The sequence below is a fragment of the Salvelinus alpinus genome, chromosome 22, assembly GCF_045679555.1.
Source record: "Salvelinus alpinus chromosome 22, SLU_Salpinus.1, whole genome shotgun sequence".
NCBI classification, from domain to species: Eukaryota; Metazoa; Chordata; class Actinopteri; order Salmoniformes; family Salmonidae; genus Salvelinus; species Salvelinus alpinus.
Window position 1 is genome coordinate 23,039,741 of NC_092107.1, and position 21,167 is coordinate 23,060,907.

At 40.8% G+C, this 21,167-nt stretch overlaps 2 protein-coding genes across 2 annotated transcripts in view; both read right to left on the reverse strand.

The window, feature by feature from the left end:
- The window catches only part of nyap2a (neuronal tyrosine-phosphorylated phosphoinositide-3-kinase adaptor 2a), a 131,146-nt gene that overhangs the window by 84,181 nt on the left and 25,798 nt on the right, over positions 1–21,167 (reverse strand). Inside the window, exon 3 of the mRNA XM_071359545.1 lies at positions 14,834–15,141. Coding sequence (XP_071215646.1) covers positions 14,834–15,141 — 308 coding nt within the window. The remainder of the gene's footprint in view (positions 1–14,833; positions 15,142–21,167) is intronic.
- Positions 7–8,749, reverse strand: LOC139549276 (uncharacterized). The gene is made up of 2 exons (XM_071359546.1): positions 2,216–8,749; positions 7–2,079 (listed from the first exon to the last, which is right to left on the reverse strand). Exons 1-2 carry the CDS (start codon positions 3,135–3,137, stop codon positions 1,775–1,777), a joined length of 1,227 nt encoding a protein of 408 aa, XP_071215647.1. The 5' UTR covers positions 3,138–8,749; the 3' UTR covers positions 7–1,774.

Here is a 21,167-nt window from a genome sequence, read left to right on the forward strand (position 1 = left end):
TTCTTAACTAAAGGTTACACTAAGAGCATAACATTTCTACGCCATAATTGTAGTCTAACCAATACCCAAACGGAGATTCAGTCCAAATACAAATCTTGTTGATTTATCAAGACCTGTCCCCATGCTTGTCTCAGAGCAGCGCGAAATGATGCTGAAATAGTTGTAGGCTAATGATTCATATCCTATTGCTTCTAACTTCAAAATGCCCTTTAAATAAATAAGACCTACACCACTTTTAACAGCACATTACTCAACACTAGTGACACTCATGTCGCCTACGGTAGGACATACAGTATATCAAAAAATATGACGTGACTCTCAACCAATAATTACATATAGAGGATTGGAGGATTCTAAATTAAAACCAAAAGCCACCTCACGTGTCTTCCGGAGGCGTCCTGCACTGGTATCTGTAGCAAAGCATTTTGCATTGCAATGCGGCACCATCCGCAAAGTATCAAAATACAGAGAGGTGTTGGTAAAGGTATATTGTCCTGCTAAAAGCCCATAATGGACTATTCTAATACTGTACATGGTGTCAGAAATAATGTTGGTATTTATTTATTTTGATCCAAAACCATGAATGGGTGAGTCACAGCTTATGTAGGTGCCGCTATATGACTGTGCCATCAACTTGTTAATATATGAATCCTACAGACGAAGAACCATATATGTGACAATTTTTCCATTTTAAGATAATCAGTTATTTTTATATTATTAATTGTGTACCACATTAGGTGTTTTATGGTTGACAAATAATTCACCATACCCATATCTTCCAACAACAATTGATATTTTTTTGTTATTTCAAAAAAAAAAAAAAATATTGCCATTTAAATTTTTAGAATGTGGAAGAATAGTTTATCTCCAGTGATGATTTCAGTTTGTGGAAGAACAGTATTTGTGACATTTTGCATGACTCTGTAAGATGTTCTTTTTTAACACCTGATATGATGTTTTAAGTACTTTCAAGTACAGATGCCCTTCATGTAAATAACTTAAATGCAATATGTAGTTAATTCATTTGTATGGAGGTTCATTTAAAGGTGGTCTATCAACTTTAACACTGATGACTTTTCTTAAAAGTTGAGTCATGAAATCTTAGTCTCATTTAAAATGAAGCCCTCAATGTGAACATACCATAGAATAACTACACAAATAGAATACAATTAAATTAATTCAACCAAAACAAGCACAACTTGTACATATCAAATATGGATCAATGTGATGTGCCAATATGCATGTCCATTATGCAGGTTCCTAAGGTCAATATTACAAAACGTTCAGAAAACCATTCTCTTTGCGTTTAACACTATGATCAGCAATTAAGTTTTGAATTGCGTTAAACCAATGCTAAAGGCAAGAAATGTCCTTCTGTACTGAGGTGACAGCAGTAAATAAGTATTAACTATTTAGAGTTAATGCTAAATGTGGAGACAGAGAGACATACTGTATATTGTAATGAATAAAAAAAGGCAATCAAGATCAAATGAATACTCACATACTGTATGTGATGACTTATTTGTTTTTAATTAATTCAGATTAAAAAAGGTTCAAATGATCACACACAAAATAATTCTCAACAGAACACATTCTACATAACATTTTCTACACTAGGAACAACATCTTAAAATTAAATTAATTCAATATATTGTGCTGGTTCAAATCATACACAAATTGATTCACATAGAAAACACCTACTATACATTTAATTTCCTACAATAGGGGTGACATGTCTTCTGAAATGTATTCAGATTCAACATACTATACAGGTTCAGGGGATTATAAACTCACAGAAAAAACGGTTAATTATGTAGCTTGGTTTAACAACAAATGATTCACTCTGCAGTGATTTATAAAAAGAGCGTGCAGCAGCTGGCAAGTAGTTGAGCATGGTCATCAGATCTTGGTACTTGTTTTTTTTGATGGGCAGAGGACTCTCATATGCTCTAGGGTAGTGGCTTGCAAAATAGGGAGGTTGAGGTATAGCTCCTTGTTTTGGTTTGGAGATCAGCCACGATTTCCATCCCTCAAATAGACTGTGGCTCTGTCTGGCGTACAGATTCCAAGGATCCTCAACTGAAATTAGAACAGAAACATTTTAAGTTCCTGACATCAATAAACAACTTTCACAGTCAAGCATTAGGATATTTTATTGTTAGAACAACATGTTGCATGTTGATGGGATGTTAGTAAACTATTCTCTGTGCAATACCTGTGACCTTTAACCACCTCACTGAGGTGATCTGTAGTCCAGCTGGTCGCTTGAGGACAGAATCTGGGAGGTGCCTGAAGTCTTCACATTGCAGCCTCATCACCTTGAATGGTTTTGCTGGTTGTGCTTCAAGTATTATCTTTGAAACATCATCAGGTGTATGAAGGACTGACACCTTGCGCCTCTTCTCGATGGTGGCAAATGATCGATCACAAGGAAGAAAAGAATGACCAGAGACCATGAACTTCTGCTCAACTTGCGTAAAGTAACCCATAGAGACGAGCATCGACATCAGATTGAGCATCCGCCAGTTTTTATTCTGCCCACAGCATCTGTCACTGAAGATGATCAACTTGCGCACCTCTGGTTTGGTGAGTGGCGTGAATTTTGTCTTCACCCACTTCAATATGCAGCTTGCCACCTCAATGGACCCTCGGTGTGCAATCCCCCCATGCCAAACACACATGTATGCAGGATCTTCTTTTCCAAGTTCCTGGATGCAAAGGTTAAAATTTGACAGCTGCCGCTGGTAGTAGACATTGGAGTGGGTCAGATTAGGGGTGTACATCACCCCCTGTAGATCCACAGAAATGACATGGCAGTCAGCATTGGCTTTAGCCCACTCAGTGTCACTTTGAAGCTGTGTGTATGCCTTTTCGGATTTTCGATGGTGCAACTCACTTTCAACTGCAATCTTCCTCTTCTCCTCTTCAGATGTTGCTGCTGACATCTTAGTGAAGAATGCGTCACATTTGCCACAGGTGTCACTCCTGGGTTGGCCGAAATTGAGACCCTGCTGTTTGAAAATGTCCCTATAAACCCAGACTTTTGCAGATGTGGTATTCTTCTCTTTGTAGAGTCGGTACATTCGCAACAAATTCAGATCAGGGCTGAGGTATTCTCTGTGTACATCCCCCTTCATCCGAGAGTAGTGGTTCTGGGTTCTTGGGAAAGATAGAATGTGCTCCTTGATGTCCTCTTTCACTGTAGCATGTATCCGATGTGGCCTGTAAGGAGACAACAAGATGTTGTTAAACTTGTATTCTCTCAATGGTCTACGGACCTGACTTAGAGTGCAACTGTGTCGCTATAACCGGGGTACAAATCCCGGTCACGCCATTGCCGTTTGTGGCCGTGGGGCCTGTAGGGCAGCGAGAATTAGGCCAGTGCCGTCCGGTGGGAGGGGGAAGGTAATCGGCACTCAGTCTTCAATGCTCAGGTTGTAGTTGGACAGCTTAGTTACCATCATTTTGTTTAAAAGTAATAAACATTTTTATATTTTTGTTTCAGAATTCGCTATTCATCCATTCGATACTATATGTTAATGTTTAGAAGATTGTTTAGAGCACTGCTATAGTGAAATAATCCAGGCTGGAATCCATAGCGCATTACCTATTGCTATGCTTCCCTCTTCCATCTTCTAAAGGAGACCTAGCCTCAGTAGCCTGATCTGGAGTCCCTGCAACCTCACCTGCCTCAGCTTGAACTCCTAACTTTTCCTGAACAACCTGACCAAAACAATTACATTTCAATTAGCAGGTTCTTAAAAACTAGTACAGAGAATACAATATGTTTGTAATTGATATTCATATAGACATTAATTCATATTTTCACTTGCCTGAAGACGGCTGTTGGTTAGCTGGAACACAGACATGAAAGTGACCTTGCACACATTCAATCTCTGGCCTGCTTGGTGTACATGGTATTTGAAGGTTTGTTTCCGTCGTTTGTTCTCCTTTGTATCCTCAGGTTAACGTCTCCGTTTCACCTCATGCTGCAATAAAATCGACAATGATGAATTCAGAATTTAATATACTGTTGCACATTCAGGGTATTGCTTGATCAGGACCTCCATCTTTCACACACTCCCAACCTATACACAGAATGAGTTTGTATTGCACCATTGTGTAACACTGCACTTTTAGAGTTAACGTTTAATGTACGTATCATTACTGTCAAAGTTAAACTATGCAAGTGTTCAATATAGCTATTATAATAATAGGCGTTTTGTCTTATTTCTAACCTGTTCTAAGCCGGAGAGAATCAACGCTTGTTGTTTCTCGTATGGGACAGTGTAAAAACTGTTGAACAGGTGCAGCTTTGCGCTCATCAGTCAACTTTCCACAATCCTTTCTGCACGTCGTGGAACACGCTCTTCCCTGCAGGATACAGTGTAACGTTACCTATAACTAGCTAGCTACTGTAGCCATGTCGAATCATCCGGTGGATGGAGAAAAAGTAGCTAGCTATGTTTCTTCTTTAAACTAGCAATAACATTTGTAACGATAATGTATAAATTAGTAGCCAATTAACTTTAGCTAATATGTTTTCTCTATAGTTACAAATTAGACAACCCAGAACATACATGTTAGTTATTGTACTCTATAGCTAGCTAGCTTGATTCTTTGATATACGGTTCTTCCACATACCTCTTTTGGACAGCTTTTCCCAGTTTTTTCTTGACCCTTACGATTTGTATAGGGTTTTCCCGCATCCCGTAACATCTTCCTTTCCCTGTCTTTCCATTCTTTTGGGGGGTTTTTTACGTTTCCTTCCCACATTTCGGCGATTTTCATCAGCAACAGAAAAGTTGTGCGCTTGTCCCATTCTGCGTGGTGCACATCAACGTTTATTCCACGACAGCCTATCTTTAAATTTAAAATGATTGTTAATTAGCGCGTGGAAAGCTTGTGAAACCGGTTCACTATAGAAAAAGGGTGTCCAATAATGATTTTTCATGTATATCTCTTCTTTTTTTTTTTTTATGTCACATATATGGTTCTTCGTCTGTAGGATTCATATAACGATATTTTGGAGGTTATTTCGTTTTCAAAAAAACGAAAGTGAGCGATAGTAATCTGAATAAAGGCCAAAATAATATTTGTAAAAGCCAAAACATTTATTTCTGTTTTTTTAGGGAGAGAAACTGTGCCAATTGTGCACCGCCCTATGGGACTACCAATCACGGTCAGATGTGATACATAATGATAATAATAATACTTAACTTAGAACCTTTCTTAGAAATACATTTGACAATAGAATTCTCCCCCTACCCTCCATCTAGGCAAGTCTATTGTACAGCGGGAATGTTTCCATCGTCAGCGCTATTATTAGAGCAATGCCCCTTAAAGTGTTGATCTGTGCTACCCAGTTGGCGGGGTGGGGGTCCACCTCCCCTCCCTCCTCCTCCATTCCCCATGGGCAAACATGCTGACCAGACCGGACACGTCGCGTGCACGAGCGTCGCAAAATAAATTTAGAAATCCATGTTATTCAATTATTGCACCCACACTGCTTGCGCGCGCCAACGAGCGTCTGCGACGCCAAGGGCTAAAATGGAAGTCGTTCCTATTTCTGACGCAGATCTCGCTGAAAGTCATCTCCTCATTGGTTTATAGAATCAGGTACCCACGTGCCATCTCCTCATTGGTTTATAGAAGCAGGTACCCACGTGCCATCTTCTCATTGGTTATACCCACGTGGGTGATTGAAAGACGAACTGTTTTGCCGGTAGTCGTAGTAATACTATGAAAGTTTAGATGCTGATCACCATATAAGTTCAAAGATGAAAAAGCCTGGAAGGAGGAGAGATGACTAGAAACGATTTGGTTGGCCGTTTTATACGTGGATTAATTGTCGGAGTAGAGGACCTTGTGCATTTCAGATAAAATGACAACTCAATGTTTACATCCCAGGACAAATTAGCTAGCAACAGCAAGCTAGCTAAATAGGACAAATTAGCTAGCAAGTGCAAGTTAACTGGCTAAATTGCCATACATGTTTAATGCTTTTCGACCTGTCCACAAATGAATGTCATTGGTTCAGAGTTTGTTTTGAAATTTTAACCTGCGTGTCGTGATCGCGTTTGGTGTAGAGGAACAAAATAAATTTATGCACGATAGCTCACGATGGCGCACACGCGCAGCCGGTTTGGGTTCCGTGTTAGAATATGTGGACAACTACAAATATCTAGGTGTCTGGCTAAACTGTAAACTCTACTTCCAGACTCATATTAAACATCTCCAATCCAAAATTAAATATTGAATCGCTTCCTATTTCGCAACAAAGCCTCCTACACTCACGCAGCCAAACATACCTCAAAAAACAGACTATCCTACCGAATCCTCAACTTCTGCGATGTCATTTACAAAATAGCTTCCAACACTCTAATTAGCAAACTGGATGCAGTCTATCACAGTGCCACCTGTTTTGTCACCAAAGTCGCTTATACCACCCACCACTGCGACCTGTATGCTCTAGTCGGCTGGCCCTCGCTACAAATTCTTCGCCAGACCCACTGGCTCCAGGTCATCTATCAGTCTATGCTAGGTAAAGCTCCACCTTATCTCAGCTCACTGGTCACGATAACAACACCCACCCGTAGCACGCGCTCCAGCAGGTATATCTCACTGGTCATCCCCAAAGCCAACAACTGCTTTGGCCGCCTTTCCTTACAGTTCTCTCCTGCCAATGACTGGAACGAATTGCAAAAATCGCTGAAGCTGGAGACTTATTTTTCCCTCACTAACTTTAAACATCAGCTATCTGAGCAGCTAACCGATCGCTGCAGCAGTACATAGCCCATCGGTAAATAGCCCACCCAATCTACCTACCTCATCACCATATTGATTTTATTTACTTTTTTGCTCTTTTGCACACCAATATTTCTACTTGCACATCATCATCTGCTCATCTATCACTCCAGTGTTAATTTGCTAAATTGCAATTACTTCGCTACTATGGCCTATTTATTGCCTTACGTCCTCACGCCATTTGCACACACTGTATATAGACGTTCGTTTTTTTCTATTGTGTTATTGACTGTACGCTTGTTTATTGTCCATGTGTGCGCTACTGGTGGAGAAGTCAGGTGCAGGAGAGCAGAGAGTTGTGCAAGGTGCGAAACAGTCACAAAAATGAGCAAATGTTTACAATTAACATCCTTCGTGAAAATACCACGGAATAATGGGAAAAAACCCAACCTGGCGCATACACATGAAACACGTAACAAAAACAATTTCACACAAAGACATGGGGGGGAACAGAGGAATAAATACATGCAGTGTGATTAGGGAATGTAAACCAGGTGTGCAGGGAACAAGACAAAACAAATGGAACAATGAAAAATGAGCGGTGATGGCTAGAAAGCCGGTGACGTCGACCGCCGAACGCCGCCTGAACAAGGAGAGGAGCCAACTTCGGCGGAAGCCATGACATTTATTCCATGTGTAACTCTGTGTTGTTGTTTGTGTTGCACTGCTTTACTTTATTTTTGTAACGGTTCTCCTCTTCCTCTGAAGAGGAGGAGCATGGATTGAACCAAGACGCAGCGTGATACTTAGACATGATATTTATTTAGACACGACAAAACAACGAAGACAAAAAACGAACTATACTTGAATTAACTAACAAAATGAATGTAGACAGACCTGGACGTAAGAACTTACATGTAACACGAAGAACGCACAAACAGGGAAATGACTACATAAAAACCGAATGAACAAACAAACCGAAACAGTCCCGTATGGTGCAACATAGACAGACACTAACACAGGAGACAACCACCCACGACCAACAAAGTGAAAACACCTACCTTAATATGATTCTCAATCAGAGGAGATGAAAACCACCTGCCTCTAATTGAGAACCATATTAGGTACCCAAACCAACAAAGAAACAGAAAACATAGACTGCCCACCCAAACTCACGTCCTGACCAGCTAACACATAAAAACTAACAGAAAACAGGTCAGGAACGTGACAATTTTGGCCAGGTCGCAGTTGTAAATGAGAACTTGTTGTCAACTAGCTTACCTGGTTAAATAAAGGTAATATAAAATATAGTAACCAAAAAGTGTTAAAAGTGTTATATTTTATTTTCTTCAAAGTAGCCACCCTTTGCCTAGAGGAAGGCCTAGAAAATTGTCAAATAGCCCAGACATTCAAGCTATACACACTCTGCTACGGCAAGTCTGGGGCCAAAAGGTATCTGAACAGCACACACACACAAACAAAAAACACACAGACATGTTCATATTGACGCCACACACACATGCACTTTTACACTCTCCACCTACGCTGCTGCTACTCTGTATATTTTCTATCCTGATTGCCAATTGCCTCGTCACTTTTACGTCTACCTATATGTACATTTTACTTCAACTACTTCATACCCCTGTACATTGGCTATGTACCGGTACTCCATGTACATATCCTTGTTATTGCTATTTACTGTTTTACCATAAAACATTTTTTAACTCAGCTTTGTTGGGAAAGGGCTCACAAGTAAGATTTTTACAGTAAAGTCTTCACCTGTTGTATTCGGCGCATGTGACAAATACAATTTTATGTTATTTGACACACACATAAAGATACACCCCAGTTTGACAACATAACTAAGTTGGGTATAGAGGCCTCTCTCCTCATAAGGAACACATTTGCCTCAAAGGGGCAATCTGCAGTTGCTACATACATTTTTTACTTTTAATTAACGATTATACTGATTCATTCTTGAAGAATGTAACTTAAATGTTTCAGGAGCCAAACTGATGTGCCCCATCAGAACCCAACATATAAACTGGTTTTACTCCTTTGCCTGTAAAACAAAGTCATTGTAAACAAACACTGTATTGCCACGAAACAAGGTTTAAACTATGATTTTGTTATTATGGATGGTCAGTCCTTCCATACATAGCTCTATCTATACACTTGAGTGTTTAGATTTCTTCAGCCCCATCCCACATGGGAACACCACATCATTTCAATGTGAATATAATATAAAATCTAATTTTATTTGTCACATGCGCCTAATACAACAGGTGTAGCCTTACAGTGAAATATTTACTTACAAGCCCTTAACCAACAATGCAGTTTAAAGAAAAATAAGAGTTAAGAAAAGATTTGCTAAATAAGCTAAAAAAGAGTCAATGTACAGGTTAGTCAAGGTAATTGAGGTAATATGTGCATGTACTGTAGGTGGAGTACAGTGAATAATTGGGTAATATTTATTTGAGATGTTGATCAATGAGATTACAACCTATATTCACCCACTCAAAAAGACAGCCAAAGGTTTGATTAATTTCCTTTTGTGTTATCCCTATGCTTTCAACCATCTAAAAGCACAACCAAATTCCAATGGAAAAACAATACCAGATTTTTGGTTTAGTTGTCACCCAAATGTCTATCACTACATGTGCTTTCAAATATTTAAAAGCACAGCAAAGTTGCAATGGGAATACAATGTCAGATATTTTGTTTATTTATAGGTGTACAACATCACTGTGCTTCATCTAATAGCAGAAACCAAAAGACCTGGATTGCAGTTGAGATTACATTAAAAGTACATAGTGCAAGTGGTCAATGCCGTTCGAGTTCTTTACAGCAATAGTGAAGCTCTCCACAGACCTGCAAGGACCTACGCATGTTATCTTGAACATGCACACCGTTGCTTTATATGATTACAGAAGAAGAAATGTATACTTACAGTAACCTCAAAATGTGGGAATTAATGTGTTACTCATTTTAAGGTTGAGTACTACATTAGTTTGTAAGATAACCTTAACTTTAGGCTATTTACTGTATTACAAAAGTAAAATTGAAATGTTTTTGGTTTACAAAGCAAACCAAATGTGACAGACTGGCTCAAATCGGTCTTATGTAGCAAAATTTGAAATTGTGTTTTTTTACATTGGATAAAAGTAGAGACTCAGAGCTTGAAAATGGTATATCATACACTACAGTTGAGGAACAATGGGAACGTAATTCTGCTTTGAAAGTGGATCAACTTGTAAACTCACTTTTGAGAAAATGGCCTTTGAATATTTTGGTACTGCTAATGGAGAGCGCCTCTTTGTCTACACCGATTCAGCATCGTTCACACCCTCTTCAGCTTTAGTCCCACCCATCTCTTTAAAGTTTGATCCGAACATTCTGTACAAACAACAGCAGGCAAGCACCCAAGCTAACTTGCTAGATACTTCCAGACACAAATGAGAGAACAGCTCACTGAACATTAGTTGCTGTGGCAGAGCTGGTTATCCTCTTATGGCTCAAATATCAGCAGTGAGTATCAGCAGTGGAAAGAGGTGGCCATTTCAAACGGCCTCGTACTCAATTCTTGCTCTTACAATATGCATATTATTATTACTTTTGGATAGAAAACACTGTCTAGTTTCTAAAACAGGTTTAATTATTTCTCTAAGTGAAACATAACTCTTTTTACAGCCCATTTTCTGTAAAAAGTGACATTTCCAAGAAGCTATGTCTCTCTTCAAGATACTCTCTATAAAAGGCCTTGGCACTTAGGACTGTAGAAACACGTCACACATCTTCCCCTGGTTGTCATGCGGAAGTGAGAGAAAAAATGACTTGATTATCTCTGTCAGGGACTGAAAACAACATCTTTGAGTGATAAGTGCGCACTTAATTTTTTTTTCTGGGCGCGAAGTAGGAACTGGACTGCGCTCCTGGAAAACCCTCGTTATAGGTGAATATGACCTCCGGCTTCGAATTTATTTGATACATGTCACAATATCATCCTAAAGTATGTTTTTTCAATATACTTTAATTATATTATTGAAATTTATTCTGGACTTTAGACGTGATGCGACGCAAGGATTTTGTCAAGACGGAGAGGTTAGCACGGCATGGCCAGTGTGCCATGCTAATTCAAGAGGGACATCGTTCGTTCTAGGTCCAAATGAACACGGTTCTGAACAAAGGACCCTTTGGAGAACATTCTGATGGAAAATCAACAAAGATAAGGACCCAATTTGGGATGCTTTTTCATATATCTGTCGAACTGTGCTATCGCTAGCGTTTGACTAGAATCAATGCTGCTGTGTGTTAGCTATTGTAGTAAGCTAATATAACGATATATTGTGTTTTCGCTGTAAAACACTTCAGAAATCGGAAATATTGTCTGTATTCACAAGATCTTTCTCTTTCATTAGCTATCCACCATATATTTTTCTGAAATCTTTTCTGATGTGAAATTAGTAGTTGACGTTGGTGTCTGTTTTCTCTGGCTACTGCCGTGCGATTTCTGACTGTAGCTATGATGGTGGCTAAGATGGTAGCAGTAATGTAAAACTGATTTATAGCTAAAATATTCAACTTTTTCGAACAAAACATAGATTTATTGTGTAACATGTTATAGGACTGTCATCTGAGGTAGTTTTTTCTAGGTTATTTAGGTTGGTTCTAGGTTATTTAGGTTGGTTCTAGGTTAGTTTGGTTAGCTTTGTGCATGCTAATTGCATGCTACCGTTGCTGTGAAAAATGTCTGTCTGTCTTTTGTATTTGGTGGTGAGCTAACATAAATATATGTGGTGTTTTCGCTGTAAAACACTTCAGAAATCGGAAATATTGTCTGTATTCACAAGATCTTTGTCTTTCATTAGCTATCCACCATATATTTCTCTGAAATGTTTTCTGATGTGTAATAAGGTAGTTGACGTTGGTGTCTGTATTTTCTCTGGCTACTCCCGTGCGATTTCTTACTGTAGCTATGATGGTAGCAGTAATGTAAAACTGATTTATAGCTAAAATATGCATTTTTTTTTAACAAAACATAGATTTATTGTGTAACATGTTATAGGACTGTCATCTGAGGTAGTTTTTTCTAGGTTATTTAGGTTGGTTTTAGGTTAGTTAGGTTGGCTTGTGCATGCTACTTCATCCTACTTGTGCTGTGAAAAATGTCTGTCCTCTTTTTTATTTGGTGGTGAGCTAACATAAATATATGTGGTGTTTTCTCTGTAAAACATTTAAAAAATCGGACATGTTGGCTGGATTGACAAGATGTTTATCTTTCAAATGCTGTATTGGACTTGTTAATGTGTGAAAGTTAAATATTTAAAAAAAATAGATTTTGAATTTCGCGCCCTGCACTTGAAGTGGCTGTTGTCATATTGTGCCCGGTGCCGGGCTTGCAGCCTGAAGAAGTTTTAAGCTGTTATGTTATCCAGAGCGTTGGTGACTGCAACTGTGCTGTCAGATTGTCCGTTTGTAAATTCAGAGTGTTTCGCTCTCGGAGCATTCAGGATGCACACTGGACGCTCTGGCCGATGAGTAGAGTTGATCTGAATGTTCTGATCTCACAACGGCAGTCAAACACCCAAGCTAACTGGCTAACAGTGGCTAACTTGCTAGCTACTTCCAGACACAAATGAGAGAACATCCCCCTCTGACCATTTTACTTGCCCTAGCAGAGCTGGCTAGGCTATTTTCATGTTATCCAGAGCTGTGCAGCTGTAACTGTGCAGCTGGCCACAATTTAAATACGCTTTTTTTGCCAACGTGTATTGACACAGGCCATACTCAATGGGTGTTGAGCATTTGTAAATTCATCAATTATTCTGCACTCTGGCACACTCAGACGAGAGTGCTCTGAAATCGGAGTAGATGGCCAGACTGAATTGCACCCGAAATGGTTCCTTGCATAGTGGAGTCTGTTGTTAAGACATGTAGCTAGCTAGCTAGGTAAACAATTAACCATAATCCCAACTCATGACATTACTACCCTGCATGAATCTGCAGGTAGCTAACCAACCAGCCAAGCAAATGGCTCTGAGATACAAATAATAAGATCATACATGTAACATTAACTAGCGAGACAGCCAGCTAACGTTAGCTAGCTAGCTAACAGTACACTTTAACTTGAAATGAAAAGACTTTATGTCCAAATTAGAAACATGTAATTTCGGGAAATGTAGCTGGCTAGACTATCTTACCCGTCCGTATACATTATGGTCGGATGCTTCTCCCTGTCACGGATGCCATGGTTGCCCTTAGTTTGAAGATGTAATCCGGAGACAGGTCTTTTCTCCATTTCCTTAGCTGTCATACTCTATTCCACTGATTTCAAAACTCGGTCCACCAGAAAGTGGAGAGCAACACTTATGCAGTTCTACTAAGCAATAAACTTGTTTTAAAAAGCCACGTTAGACAGGATTACCTACACATACTAACCAGCTCAAATAGACAGAAGTCGGCTATATGGCAGACCAATCCAAACTCACCTCTCGGCATGTCCAGCCCACTCATTATCTCAGCCAATCATGGCTAGCAGGAAGGTTGCTTACTTTCTCTGTGGTTAAACCAACTAGGCTCATAATTTAACTATTTTATTCAAATTTACAGATGGCATACACGTTTGTTATTAAGGCACATGAAAGTGCACATGTTCCACAAGGCAATTCTGCCAAAAAACGCATTTTGAAGTGCTACCTGTCCCAGACCTGCTGTTTTCAGCTCTCTAGAGACAGCATGAGCGGTAGAGATACTCTGAATGATTGGCTATGAAAAGCCAACTGATATTTACTCCTGAGGTGCTGCACCCTCGACAACCACTGTGGTTATTATTATTTGACCCTGCTGGTCATCTATGAACATTTGAACATCTTGGCCATGTTCTGTTATAATCTCCACCCGGCACAGCCAGAAGAGGACTGGCCACCCCTCATAGCCTGGTTCCTCTCTAGGTTTCTTCCTAGGTTCTGGCCTTTCTAGGGAGTTTTTCCTAGCCACCGTGCTTCTACACCTGCATTGCTTGCTGTTTGGGGTTTTAGGCTGGGTTTCTGTACAGCACTTTGAGATATCAGCTGATGTAAGAAGGGCTTTTTAAATACATTTGATTTTGATTAAAAAAAAGATTATGTTCAAATGTAGTGACCCGTGACATATGCCTAGTTTCCTGAAACATGTCACAAATATCAACATTTAAAAGAGGTGTTTACTGCTTGGATAGTTCCATCTGAGCCACTGACCTAGTCTGGCTTTAATTCGTATACGTTGGACACTCATCATTACATCTGAAATCCTAGGAATCCCTTGGCCTATTGAATTGTCTATTTTTAAATACATTCTGGGTTGAATTGAAACAATAGCTGTTGATGACTTTGCAAATGCTTTACAGTGTATAGTCTTAATTTTGTCAAACCCTTAAAAAATCGTACTCTCATGAACTGTTAGTCCTATTGACTCGAAACATGGTATGTATGCTCAGGGCACTTGTCTTTTCAACAAGTTTTTAAAAGTTTGATATCTCCCAAGATGGCAGGGAAATTGGCCAATCAAAAAATGTCAAACTGTTTCCCCATTTAAACGCATGGTAACTGCGTGTCACTTTGCTCCATTAACTTGAAACTTGTCATGTCGGTCAAGGACACCATCCTGATGGTACATATCAAGTTTGGTGTTGATATCTTGATAAAAAAAAAGATGGACATTCCAGGCCAGCTAATAGCACTATAGCAAACTTAAGGATATAACTTCTGGAATGTTAAAATTAAAGTAATGCAACTTGGTATACATTATGTAAATAAGGACAGTAGCCTGTGGCAATGCTGTGCGGGACTGTAAACAGAAAATAGTCTCACCCTGGCCTTGTGCTAGGACAACGAAATGCGGCTTCACGTTGACTGTTTTGTCTTGTTGCATGTACCAAATAAGATGCCAATTCCCATATTGTATGTGCTGTAGCCAACTTCTATTTTGTTGTCATGCCATATACAATATTTAGGACCAGGCTATCTAAAAGGTTTCCTCATAAGAACAGTAATCTAATTTGAAGTTGACATGGACACACACATACACACACACAGCCCAGGCCACTCACGGTCAAACTTGACCAGGCTGTCGCTGTTGCAATTGCTGGAGGCAGATCCAGAGTTCACACCCTCAGAGGAGATGCTGAGCTTGGTGTTGGGGTCTCTCTTGGGTTTGGGCGGCGGTTGCTTACGGGAGTTGGGGCTCCCATCCTCGTCACCCCCACCAACGGAGTGTAGAGACTGGGAACGCACAGTGAAGCCCTGGCCACAGGAGGAGGGAAGGCGGTCCTGGGGCGCCGGCATGGTCATGAAGCCCATGCGGAAGTGTTTCCCTGCGTAGCTTCCCTCCGTCGCCCTCGCCACATCCTCACCGATCCTGCCAGGAAACATCTTTTAAATAATTTTGTTTCATCCAAAAATCACATTACATATGAAAAATGATTCAGACATACCAAATGTCATAGATGCAAGGACACAATCATGGACCCAAAAAGCACTTTCTCCTCCATATTACCAAGTTGCCTATGACTATGACAAATGATGCACACACGTGCACACATATACATACAACCTCATGTACGCACAGACACACACACACACACACACACACACACACACACACACACACACACACACACACACACACACACACACACACACACACACACACACACACACACGACAACAACAACAACAATAGAGAATATATACAGACAGCTTAAATATGTGTCCTATCTGTCCCATATACACTGAGTGCACAAAACATTAAGAACACCTTCCTATTATTGAGATGCCCTAGTCTTAATTCACCATGTTGGGTCATTGACTCTACAAGGACACGCTGTTGAAAGCGTTCCACAGGGATGCTGTCCAATGTTGACTCCAATGCAGTTGTGTCAAGTTGGCTGGATGTCCATTCTTGATACACACAAGGGAACTGTTGAGTGTGAAAAACCCAGCAGCATTGCAGTTCTTGACACAAACCGGTGCGCATGGCACATACTGCCATACCCTGTTCAAAGGCACATAAATCTTATGTCTTGCCCACTCTGAATGGCACACATTCACAATCCATGTCTCAATTGTCTCAAGGCTTTAAAAATCCTTAATTTATCTATCTCCTCCCCTTCATCTACACCGATTGAAGCGGGTTTAACAAGTGACATCATTAAGGGTTCATACCTTTCACCTGGACTCCTCTCAACTCTAACAATTCCGTAGTTCATTGCTGTAAATGACAATGTGTTCTCAGTCAACTTACCTGGTAAAAGAAGGGTAAAATTAAAAATAAATCCCCCAAAAATGCACCTCTCATGGAAATGTGTCATGTTATGTACACCCAGTATATATGTACAGTCAAAATAGCAAGTTTTAGAGGAAAATATTGTGTCTCACTTGTAAAGTTCATCAAAGTATTTATCGGCAGTTTTATGTTTGTGGCCTCTCACAAATCCACTCACAAATCCAAAAAGGAGTAAGCACAGAATCCCAGAAAATTCTTGCCACATACAGTACCAGTCAAAAGTTTGGACACACCTACTCATTCAAGGGTTTTTCTTTATTTTTTATATTTTCTACATTGTAAACTCAGCAAAAAAATAAACGTCCTCTCACTGTCAACAGTGTTTATTTTCATCAAACTTAACATGTGTAAATATTTGTATGAACATAACAAGATTCAACAACTGAGACATAAACTGAACAAGTTTCATAGACATGTGACTAACAGAAATTGAATAATGTGTCCCTAAACAAAGGGGCATTCAAAAGTAACTGTCAGTATCTGGTGTGGCCACCAGCTGCATTAAGTCCTGCAGTGCATCTCCTCCCCATGAACTGCACCAGATTTGCCAGTTCTTGCTGTGAGATGTTACCCCACTCTTCCACCAAGTCACCTGCAAGTTCCCGGACATTTCTGGGGGGAATGGCCCTAGCCCTCACCCTCCGATCCAACAGGTCCCAGACGTGCTCAATGGGATTGAGATCCGGGCTCTTCGCTGGCCATGGCAGAACATTGACATTTCTGTCTTGCAGGAAATCATGCGCAGAACGAGCAGTATGGCTGGTGGCATTGTCATGCTGGAGGGTCATGTCAGGATGAGCTTGCAGGAAGGGTACCACATGAGCGAGGAGGATGTCTTCCCTGTAATGCACAGCGTTGAGATTGCCTACAATGACAACAAGCTCAGTCCGATGATGCTGTGACACACCGCCCCAGACCATGATGGACCCTCCACCTCCAAATTGATTCCGTTCCAGAGTACAGGCCTCGGTGTAACGTTCATTCCTTCGACCATAATGCGAATCCGACCATCATCCCTGGTGAGACAAAACCGCGATTCGTCAGTGAAGAACACTTTTTGCCAGACCTGTTTGGTCCAGCGACGGGTGGGTTTGTGCCCATAGGCAATGTTGTTGCCGGTGATGTCTGGTGAGGACCTGCCCTTACAACAGGCCTACAAGCCCTCAGTCCAGTCTCTCTCAGCCTAATCCGGACAGTCTGAGCACTGATGGAGGGATTGTGCGTTCCTGGTGTAACTCGGGCAGATGTCGTTACCATCCTGTACCTGTCCCGCAGGTGTGATGTTCAGAGGGGGGTTGTTACACGTGGTCTGCCACTGCGAGGATGATCAGCTGTCCGTCCTGTCTCCCTGTAGCGCTGTCTTAGGCGTCTCACAGTACAGACATTGCAATTTATTGCCCTGGCCACATTTGCAGTCCTCATGCCTCCTTTCAGCATGGCTAAGGCACGTTCACGCAGATTAGCAGGGACCCTGGGAATCTTTCCTTTGGTGTTTTTCAGAGTCAGTAGAAAGGACTCTTTAGTGTCCTATGTTTTCATAACTGTGACCTTAATTTCCTACCATCTGTAAGCTGTTAGTGTCATAACGACCATTCCACAAGTGTTCATTAATTGTTTATGGTTCATTGAACAAGCATGGGAAACAGTGTTTAACTTCACTAGGGTAGGGGGCAGCATTCGGAATTTTGGATGAAAAGTGTGCCCAAATTAAACTGCCTGCTACTCAGGCCCAGAAGCTAGGAAGAGCATATAATTGGTAAATTTGGATAGAAAACAATCTTAAGTTTCCCGAAACTAATAACATCATGTCTGTGAGTATAACAGAACTGATATGGCAGGCAAAAACCTGAGGAAAATCCATCCAGGAAGTGTGAAATCTGAGGTTTGTAGTTTTTCAAGTGAATGCCTATCCAATATACTGTGTCTATGGGGTCAGATTGCACTTCCTAAGGCTTCCACTAGATGTCAACAGTCTTTAGAACGTTGTTTCAGGCTTCTACTGTGAAGGGGGAGCGAATAAGAGCGCTTTGAACCAGTGGTCTGGCTGAAAGCCTTTAGTTTAGTCACGCGCACAGCCGTGAGCACAAGCTCCGTTCCCTTTCATTTCTAAAGACAAAGGAATTGTTCGGTTGGAATATTATTGAAGATTTATGATAAAACATCCTAAAGATTAATTCTACACATCGTTTGACATGTTTCTACAAACTGTAATGGAACTTTTTTGACTTTTCATCTGGACTTAGTGCCCGCGCATTGTGCATTTGGATTCCAGGACTAAACACGCCAACAAAAAGGAGGTATTTGGACATAAAGATTAACTTTATTGAACAAAACAAACATTTGTTGTCTAACATGGAGACCTGGGAGTGCCATCAGATGAAGATCATCAAAAGTAAATGATTAATTTGAACGTTATTTCTGACTTTTGTGACACCTCTCCTTGGCTGGAAAATGGCTGTATGGTTTTCTGTGGCTAGGCGCTGACCTAACATAATCGCATGGTGTGCTTTTGCCATAAAGCCTTTTTGAAATCTGACACAGCGGTTGCATTAAGGAGAAGTTTATCTTTATTCGTATGTTAAACACTTGTATCTTAGATCAATGTTTATGATGAGTATTTCTGTAATGTGATGTGGCTCTCTGCACTTTCACCGAATGTTTGTTTTTGACAATGCATTTCTGAACATAACACACCAATTTCAAATTAGGTTTTTGGACATAAAGATGAACTTTATCGAACAAAACACACATTTATTGTCTAACATGGAGTCCTGGGAGTGCCATCTGATGAAGATCATCAAAGGTTAGTGATTAATTTAATCGCTATTTCTGACTTTTGTGAGCCCTCTCCTTGGCTGGAAAATGGCTGTATGGTTTTCTGTGACTAGGCGGTGACCTAACATAATCGCATGGTGTGCTTTCGCAGTAAAGCCTTTTTGAAATCGGACACTGTGGTTGGATTTACAAGAAGTTTATCTTTAAAATGGTGTATAATACTTGTATGTTTGAGGAATTTTAATTATGCGATTTCTGTTGTTTTGAATTTGGCGCCCTGCAATTTCACTGGCTGTTGTCGAGGTGGGTACCGTCCCACTTGTACCAGAGAGGTTAAACCCTTTACAATGGAGATCTGTGAAGTAAATAGGATTTTAACGAATTATCTTTGAAAGACAGGGTCCTGAAAAAGGGACGTTTCTTTTTTTGCTGAATTTGAATTAATAGTGAAGACATCAAAATTATGAAATAACACATGTGGAATCAGATAGTAACCAAAAAAGTGCTCAACAAATCAAAATAGATTTTTGATTTTAGATTCTTCAAAGTAGCCTCCTTTTGATGACAGCTTTGCACACTCTTGGCATTCCCTCAACCAGCTTCACCTGGAATGCTTTACCAACATTCTTGAAAGAGTTCACACATATGCTGAGCACTTGTTGGCTGCTTTTCCTTCACTCTGCAGTCCAACTCTTCCCAAACCATCTCAATTGGGTTGAGTTCGGGTGATTGTGGAGGCCAGCTCATCTGATGCAGCACTCCATCACTCTCCTTCTTGGTCAAATAGCCCTTACACAGCCTGGAGGTGTGTTTTGGGTCATTGTCCTGTTGAAAAACAAATGATAGTCCCACTAAGCGCAAACCAGATGGGATGGCGTATCGCTGCAGAATGCTGTGGTGGTAATGCTGGTTAAGTGTGCCTTGAATTCTAAATAAATCACCAGCAAAGCACCCCCACACCATCACATCTCCTTTTCCATGCCTCACGGTGGGAACCTACTCTGCGTATCAGAAAGAGATGGAGGTTGGAACCAAAGATATCAAATATGGACTCATAAGACTAAAGGACAGTTTTCCACTGGTCTAATGTCCATTGCTTGTGTTTCTTGGCCCAAGCAAGTCTCTTCATCTTATTGGTGTCCTTTAGTAGCGTTTTTTTCACAGCAAATTAACCACGAAGGCTTGATTCAAGCAGACTCCTGTGAGTTGTTGGTTGAGATGTGACTTTTACTTGAACTCTGTGAAGCATTTATTTGGGCTGAAACTTCTGAGGCTGGTAATTCTAATGAACGTATCATCTGCAGCAGAGGGAACTCTGGTTCTTCCTTTCCTATGGCGGTCCTCATGAGAGCCAGTTTCATCATAGCGCTTGATGGTTTTAACCTTTATTTAAACAGGGAGTCACATTGAGATTAAAAATCTATTTTACAAGAGAGCCCTGAACAAATTACAATAAAAACTGAATATTAAAACAACATACACATATGTGTATAAAATAATATAATTCAGCACAATAAACAAAAATAAACATATTGTCACGACTTCCACCGAAGTTCGGGCAGAGTTCGGCGGTCGACGTCACCGGTCTTCTAGCCACCGTCGATCCACTTTTCATTTTCCATTTGTTTTGTCTTTTTTTCCAACACACCTGGTTTTCTTTCCCCTCATTAATTTTCCCCCGCATTCCCAGCATAAGGTGCTCGTCGATTCAGGCGCGGCTGGGAATTTTATAGACAGATCGTTTGCCCATAGTTTAGGGATCCCCATTGTTCCCGTGGCTGTGCCCTTCCCTGTTCATGGCTTAGACAGTCGACCGTTAGGGTCAGGGTTGATTAGGGAGGCCACCGCTCCCCTGGGCATGGTGACGCAGGGGGATCACAAGGAGAGAATAAGTCTCTTTCTTATTGACTCTCCTGCGTTTCCCGTGGTGCTAGGCGTTCCCTGGTTAGCTTGTCATGACCACACTGTTTCGTGGCAACAGAGGGCTCTCACGGGGTGGTCGCGAGAGTCCTCGGGGAGATGTTTAGGGGTTTCTGTTGGTGCTACTACGGTGGAAAGTCCAGACCAGGTTTCCACCGTGCGCATCCTCTCAGAATATGCCGATTTGGCTCTCGCCTTCTCCAAAAAGAAGGCAACTCAATTACCACCTCATCGATGGGGGGATTGTGCGATAAATCTCCTGGTAGACGCAGCACTTCCCAGGAGGCACGTGTATGCCCTGTCACAGGCGGAGACGGCGGCTATGGAAACATATGTCGCCGAATCCCTGCGTCAGGGGTACATTCGGTCCTCCACTTCCCCCGCCTCCTCAATTTTCTTTTTTG